The sequence below is a fragment of the Salvelinus namaycush genome, chromosome 38 (assembly GCF_016432855.1).
Source record: "Salvelinus namaycush isolate Seneca chromosome 38, SaNama_1.0, whole genome shotgun sequence".
Taxonomy (NCBI): Eukaryota; Metazoa; Chordata; class Actinopteri; order Salmoniformes; family Salmonidae; genus Salvelinus; species Salvelinus namaycush.
In genome coordinates, this window is record NC_052344.1 from 2,803,643 (window position 1) to 2,812,102 (window position 8,460).

General features: G+C 42.2%; 1 protein-coding gene across 1 annotated transcript in view; it reads right to left on the minus strand.

Annotated features, from left to right (window-relative positions):
• LOC120032287 (copine-8) overlaps nucleotides 1–8,168 on the minus strand; it is a 122,010-nt gene extending 113,842 nt beyond the window's left edge. Inside the window, exon 1 of the mRNA XM_038978303.1 lies at nucleotides 7,972–8,168. Within this exon, the coding sequence (XP_038834231.1) occupies nucleotides 7,972–8,048 (77 nt within the window). The 5' untranslated portion in view covers nucleotides 8,049–8,168. The remainder of the gene's footprint in view (nucleotides 1–7,971) is intronic.
• Between the last annotated feature and the right edge of the window lie 292 nt (nucleotides 8,169–8,460).

Here is an 8,460-nt window from a genome sequence, read left to right on the forward strand (position 1 = left end):
AGGAAAAAAAATTGTAGACCTCCACAAGTCTGGTTCATCATTGGGAGCAATTTCCAAACGCCTGAAGGTACCACGTTCATCTGTACAAACAATAGTACGCGAGTATAAACACCATGGGACCACGCAGCCGTCATACCGCTCAGGAAGGAGACGCATTCTGTCTCCTAGAGATGAACATACTTTGCTGCGGAAAGTGCAAATCAATCCCAGAACAACAGCAAAGGACCTTGTGAAGATGCTGGAGGAAACAGGTACAAAAGTATCTACATCCACATTAAAATGAGTCTTATGTTAACATAACCTGAGAGGCCGCTCAGCAAGGAAGAAGCCACTGCTCCAAAACCGCCATAAAAAAAGCCAGACTGCGGTTTGCAACTGCACATGTGGACAAAGATCGTACTTTTTGGAGAAATGTCCTCTGGTCTGATGAAACCAAAATAGAAGTGTTTGGCCATAATGACGACCGTTATGTTTGGAGGAAAGAAGGGGAGGCTTGCAAGCCGAAGAACACCATCCCAACCGTGAAGCACAGGGGTAGCAGCATCATGTTGTGGGGGTGCTTTGCTGCAGGAGGGACTGGTGCACTTCACAAAATAGATGGCCTCATGAGGCAGGAAAATTATGTGGATATATTGAAGCAACATCGAGACATCAGTCAGGAAGTTAAAGCTTGGTCGCAAATGGGTCTTCCAAATGGACAATGACCCCAAGAATACTTCCAAAGTTGTGGCAAAATGGCTTAAGGACAACAAAGTCAAGGTATTGGAGTGGCCATTACAAAGCCCTAACCTCAATCCTATAGAAAATGTGTGCACAGAACTGAAAAAGCGTTTGCGAGGAAGGAGGCCTAGAAACCTGACTCAGTTACACCAGTTCTGTCAGGAGGAATGGGCCAAAATTCACCCAACTTATTGTGGGAAGCTTGTGGAAGGCTACCCGAAATGTTTGACCCAAGTTAAACAATTTAAAAGCAATGCTACCAAATACTAATTGAGTGTATGTAAACTTCTGACCCACTAGGAATGTGATGAAAGAAATAAAAGCTGAAATAAATCACTCTACACTATTATTCTGACATTTCACATTCTTAAAATAAAGTGGTGATCCAAACTGACCTAAGACAGGAAATTTTTACTAGGATTAAATGTCAGGAATTGTGAAAAACTGAGTTTAAATGTATTTGGCTAAGGTGTATGTAAACTTCAACTGTGTATATATATACACACACACACAGTACAAAGATCTTAAAAAGTGACCGTGATTGCACAATAAACTCAGGGACTTATTTCAACTGTGGTCCCTATTTTGCACATAAGTACATACACAATTACATACAATGCATTCAGAAAGTATTCAGATCCCTTCCCCTTTTCCACTATTTGTTATGTTAGTCTTATTCTGAAATGGATTTAATAAAGCGTTCCTCAATCTACACACAATACCCCATAATGACAAATCAAAAAAACAGTTTTAGACATTTTGTAAATGTATTAAAAATAAAAAGCAGAAATACCTTATTTACATAAGTATTCAGACCCTTTGCTATGAGAATCGAATTTGAGCTCAGGTGCATCCTGTTTCCATTGATCATCATTGAGATGTTTCTACAACTTGATTGGAGTCCACCTGTTGTAATTCAATTGACTGGACACATGATTTGGAAAGGCACACACCTGTCTATGTAAGGTCCCACTGTTGACATTGGATGTCAGAGAAAAAAAACAAGTCATGAGGTCGAAGGAATTGTCCGTAGGCTCCGACACAGGATTGTGTCAAGTCACAGATCTGGGGAAGGGTACCAAAAAATCTCTGCGGAATTGAAGGTCCCCAATAACACTTTGGCCTTCTTTCATTCTTAAATGGAATTAGTTTGAAATCACCAAAACTCTTCCTAGAGCTGGTCGCCTGGCCAAACTGAGCATTCGGGGGAGAATGGCTTTTGTCAGGGAGGTGACCAAGAACTCAAATGGTCACTCTGACAGAGCTCCAGAGTACCTCTGTGGGGATGGGAAAACCTTGCAGAAGGACAACCATCTCTGCAGCAATCCACCAAATCAGGCCTATATGGTACAGTGGCTAGATGGAAGCCACTCCTCAGTAAAAAGGCACATGACAACCAGCTTGGAGCATGCCAAAAGGCACCTAAAGGACTCTCAGACCACGAAAAAGAAGATTCTCTGGTCTGATGAAACCAAGATTGAACTCTTTGACCTGAATGCCAAGTGTAACGTCTGGAGGAAACCTGGCACCATCCCTACAGTGAAGCATGGTGTTGGCAGCATCATGCTGTGGGGATATTTTTCAGCGGCAGGGACTGGGAGATCTTCAAGAAGACTCGAGGCTGTAATCGCTGCCAAGAGATGCATCAACAAAGTACTGAATAAAGGGTCTGACTACTTATGTAAATGTGATAGTTTTTTATTTTTAATACATTTGCAAAAATGTATACAAACCTGTTTTTTCTTTGTCGTCATTACGGGTTATTATGTCTAGATTTGAGGGGGGGGGGGGGGGACTATTGAAGCAATTTTAGAATAAGGCTGTAACGTAAAACTTTTTGGGAAAAAGGGGTCTGAATAGTTTCCCAATGCACTAAAGATAGACACATTATAGAGAAAGACAAAAAAAAGTTATACTGTTCACACATTAGCCAGCTTTTGACATGCTTTTTAAAAAGTGGACATGGTATTGAGTTGCTGTGGTAGTTTGTTCCACTCAACAGGGCCCGGTATATAAAAATGTGTTCTCACCAGATAGACTATTATAGTTCAAACAGTGAATATTAGAGTCTCTGACTCTGGTATTATGCTGGTGGACATCTCTAACAAATAGAGAAACAGTTGGATAGGTCCCTGGGGGCGGAGTCGTTGATAATTCTGTGGACCAGACCGAGTTGAAATAACATTATTTTTTCTACAGATAGCCATCTTAGCTGCTTAAAATGAGTATGGGGGGGGGGGTTTAAGTACAATTCTTACAAGCTTGTTTTGGCTGGTCTGTAGCGTATTCTTTAGATGTTTGGGTTTGCTGATGAACTGTGATGTGCAGGCATAAGCAAAGTGACACTGGACTATAGCAAGGTTTCCATCCAATTGGTGACAGATTTCCATGCAGAAAATGCATATTTTCCCATCAGAGTTGTGTTTCCATCATATTGACTAAATATGTAGTGCACATAAAAATTACTTTAGAAGTTAAATTCCCATGGACTGAATAAAAAATAAATGGGTTTCCCTACTGACCCCCTCCATGCCCAGCAGGCACCAGAGCGTGACTCAGAACCGGAATTTACCTAACATCTCTTATGTATATAGTGCCACAACCCTCCATCTCTTCTGCAGAGGCAGACACATAAGGGGTAATATGTGACTTATTCCCTGGAGGTGATAGAAATCCCATATTTGAATGGACTGATTCCTCTAGAGAATTAAGCTACTGTTTCAGTATGGTATGGTCCGATAGAGTAACTAGTTATTGTGTGTGGTTGTTATAAAATTAATTTCCCTTTCATTAAATTGAGTCCATTGTGAGAGATCTAACGGGAATTTCCTTGTGAAGTAGGTACACTTTGTTTCAATAAAACAACTGGGTTTCCATCACATTTTCAACTCTAGGCCTACTAATGGTTTTGCCACAAAGAAATGTGTTTAGGTGTAGTGCATGTGCCCACTGGTCTTGGCACGTGCGCTCTAGCCAACACCTCGCAGATACAGTGTGGGTATAGCCTACACGATGAGATTATTATGGACAAAAGCGCAAAATCGTTTATTTGTCAAACTGCAGCCAAGCATCGATCATCATGTCGTCAGAATAAGACCGCCCTGTGAAGTTCATCATGATTTCATCTGTAGCCTAATAAAATGGCCTGCTTTCCCCTGATATCGGGATAGTGGTTATCCCACAGGTACTTTACTCACATAAAAAGGTTGGATGGAAACCTGGGTAACGTCAAGCCGTTTTGAGGACGCTGGAATTATATTTGGGATGAAGGTGCGCATGCCTACAGGAGACATATGAAGTAGCCTAATCAGACTAAAACATTGTGACTGGTTGTGTCTATGCCCCCCCCCACCCCCCTCCAAACTGTCCCTTAGCTAATGAATATCTGACATCATCCAAACTGGCCATCATCAATAACCCTGTGACTGTCACCTGAAAGATGTCCAAGGCGACCCAAAGCTAGAGCCATGTTCCCACTCTCAATCGTACTTTCCATTTAAAATTAAAGGCCATCATTCAGTTCCATAAACAAAGCAGACAGACAGGGTACAGGAGGGCTGCCAAGCCTTTAGAGGAGAGAGAGAAATCATTTTGTTCCAACAGCCAGAGGAGAAATATTTTAACCCAACTGACATCCAGACATTGGTTAAAATATTAATTTGAGAGGAAAGTGGGGTGAGGGAAGGTTCTTAGTTTCTGTCCAAAGTCTAGCAATGAGGCCCTGTATCTACTTCCCCAGAGTCAGATGAACTTGTGGATACCATTTTTTGAGTTCATTTTAGGTTGACCATGCCTGACTATTTCTCAATGCTTACCCTCCCCTACTCCCTAAAAGACTGTTGTTTGAGGGAGTTCATTTGTTTTGGGCTGAAACAGAGCACAACCTCAGGGACAGGAAACCCACGTTGTGTTCTCCAAATACCAAAATGTCAATAAACATGTTTAATTATAAATCTGCAAATCTAATCCAGAGTCAAGGAAAGCTTGCTGGACCAGTGCTCCCTTAAAAGAGATAAATAACGGATACTTAAATATATATTTTGTATGTCTCTGCATCCAGTATGAAGGAAGTTACAGGTAGTTTTGCAAGCCAGTCATTATGCTAACGCTACTTAGCAATTCCGCTAACTTTAGTTGTCAACTTCCTTCGAACTGCACACAGAGACATAAGAAAAAAACGTCCACAAAACTTTTGGATTGATAATAGTGGCTGTCATTAAGTCAGCCAATTGGTTGAGGAAGATCTGACACCCAAGGACGCTGTCAGAGTCAGTTACACACCGACAGGGAGAGAAAACACCAGGAGAGAGGGGGAAAGGGGAGAGAGGAAAGAGACAGGGAGAGGGGACAGACACCTTGACAGGTATCCAGGAAAAAAAGGGAAAGAAAGGAACACGCGAGAGAGAGGTGTGAGAAAAGGGGAGATTGGGCCCCGCTATGCACCCTAACATGTCATGGTACCACTGGTCCCTGTGGTGCCCCCCTGCCCTCCTCTTCAATCAGAGAGGTAATGAGGCCTTAAGCTCTGACACCTGTGCTCCTATCACTGATTAGACACTGAACAAGCACTGAGAAAACCAGACACCACAGATTACCATAAGCACAGCCAGACACCACACGAGTGATGTTCCCCTGTACAACAGGGAACCACACAATAACTACAGTATCACAGAGACAACCAGCCAGACACAACAAATCAGATGTACAGTTGAAGTTTACATACATCTGAGACAAATACATTTAAACTCAGTTTTTCACAATAACTGACATTTAATCCTAGTGAAAATTCCCTGTCTTAGGTCAGTTAGAATCACCACTTTATTTTTAGAATGGAAAATGTCAGAATAATAGTAGAGAGTGATCTGTAATCTGTCTGTAAACAATTGTTGAAAAAAATGACTTGTGTCATGCACAAATTATATGTCCTAACCGACTTGCCAAAACTATAGTTTGTTAACAAGAAATTTGTGGAGTGGTTGAAAAACGAGTTTTAATGAGTGTATGCAAACTTCCAACTTCAACTGTATGTACCATGTACGGAAATAGCAAGATAATGCAATATCTGAACAATTCATACATTCTAACTCATACAGAGATTGGTTCTATCACTGAATTGGGAATACAGTGCTAGTACAATGAAATACTTTACGGAACGTTCAGGTTTCGTAAATTTTTATTTACTGTTATTTACTGCTGCTCTTTAATTATTTGTTATTCTTAGCTCTTACTTTTTGGGGGGGGGGGGGGGGGGGGGGTTATTTTCTTAACTGCATTGTTGGTTAAGGGCTTGTAGGTAAGCATTTCAAGGTAAGGTCTACACCTGTTGTATTCAGCGTACGCGACAAATAACATTTGATGTGATTTTAGGTGCGCTTTATTACACCAAGCCAAGAATCCATTTCCCCGGGACGATCCGACGGGTACTGAGAAAACCAGCCCTTTATTCATATTGACTGGACTCTGGTCCACACAGAAATGTACTGTCATGACGACAGTAAATAGGCATAGCCCAACCTAACCGGAGCAGAGCCATCCACCTACAGTAGCCTACAGTACCCACATGTAAACATGATATCAGTTGACTGCGGGCAGGGAGGGAAGAGAGAGTTATCTGTACTAACAGTCTGGGCCTCCATTGGAGCTCTGGGCAGAGAGAGAAGAAATTAAGTTAGAATGAGAGAGAGAGAGACTCTTATCCCGTGTGTGTGCCTGCCTGCCTGCCTGCTTGGGTGTACTTGTGTTTGAGAGCAGAGCGTTGTCTGCACGTGTGGTGAGAGAGAGAGAGAGAGAGAGATCAGCCTTTTAGGCACACACACACACACCTGGCCACGTTACCATGGTACCTCACCTCCTCTCTGGGGTGTGATGAGTGTGAAGGCATTCCCTACTGACCCCCTCCATGCCCAGCAGGCACCAGAGCGTGACTCAGAACCAGCATTTACCTAACATCCCTTATGTATATAGTGCCACAACCCTCAATCTCTTCTGCAGAGGCAGACACATAAGGGGTAATATGTGACTTATTCCCTGGAGGTGATAGAAATCACACATTTGAATGGACTGATTCCTCTAAAGAATGAAGCTACTGGTTCAGAATGGTATAGTCAGATATTGAGTAACTAGTTATTGTGTGTGGTTGTTATAAAATTAATTTCCCTTTCATTAAATTGAGTCCATTGTGAGAGATCTAAAGGTAATTTCCTTGTGAAGTAGGTACACTTTGTTTCAATATGACATGTGTTATCTAGGCTATATCACATCCCGTCGTGATTGTGAGTCCCATAGGGCGGTGCACAACTGGCCCAGCGTCTTCCGGGTTTGGCCGGGGTAGGCAGTCATTGTAAATAAGAATTTGTTCTTAACTGACTTGCCTAGTTAAATAAAAGGGCAAATAAAAATAGAGTGGTTAGAAAGTCTCACTTTGTGTGTCGTCTTTCCTTTAATACCAGTTCATTAAATAACGAGTGACAGTACTATGATTCCCATCCCAGTGAGGCCAGCATTCCCTCAGTTGAACTATTCTAAAAGGACCCATTAAATATATAAGGTTGGGCGAGGACGGGGGAGCCGTTACGCAACAGGAAGGCACGTCTCCAGAGAAAGAGGGTGGTTTGAAACGGGCTAGTGATACACCCTCAACCCGCTATATCTAGCCTACCCTTCTATTCCAGCTCAGACACATGTCTGACTGTCGCTGCACTTTGAATAGGCTACATCAAATCACTGACCTACTCCTGGCATATAGTTTACCCTTTGTCAAATGTCAATGTATTTGTGTGCTTCTGATCAGTTCCGGGAGTGACAGCCCACAACAAACCACGAGTCAGAACAAGTGTCAAATTATTCGGTGAGAACAATCTTCTAACATATGGCAGTGTAGCAAGATAGGGAATGTTGGTTTCGTTGTTTATGCCTATTCAAGGCTGTTGATGTCCATTGACAGTCCTCCAACAGGAATAATGCCAGGTTACTGCCTATTAAATACCTGATAGACTATAGTTCTAAAGTTGATTGTAAACTTACCACCCAAAACTAAAACAAAGGAGAAATTTGAACACCGCACTCTTATCTAGATGTAGCCTAAAGTAATTATCAACAGTGCCGTTGGTTGAACAACATTGACTTCTTCAAAATGTTACTGCAACCAGAACGGCAGATAAAAGCCCGAATATTTGCCCATACCATATCCTGCTTCCGTGACAGTCATACCAACCCCCGAAAAAATGGGTCACACTGAAGCCATTCTCTTACCTGCAAGACACTGTGATTTCAACTTTGGTGGCAGGGATGGAAGCATTGAGCGGGTCGAAATCTCCTATTGACGCCATGTTGCGAAGCTATTGCAATTGTTCAAGATGGAAAATATTTTTGTCCAACCCCTTTTAGCAGTAGCAATCGGACAAACTACACCTCCTTTAGTGAAACGAGAACGAATGCATGTGGACGGAACGAAGATGAATGCTCCGAGTAGGCTACTAGCGGTGGAGTGATGTCTATGGGTGGTGATAAGAGACATATATAAGCCTAGGCAACCGTACCACCTGACATGACATGAAGCCTTACTGACGTAGCCACCTTGAACTATAATGTAGCCTACGCTTGTGTATTTCCTGTTATCGCTAATGGCCTAGAAAAGATGATGTCCAATCTATAGGTAATCTGTCTTTCCCTCAACACCTCATGGCATGGTATGTTATTTTATCTCACTGTATGCAGATCTAAATGTTGTTAGCCAATCAC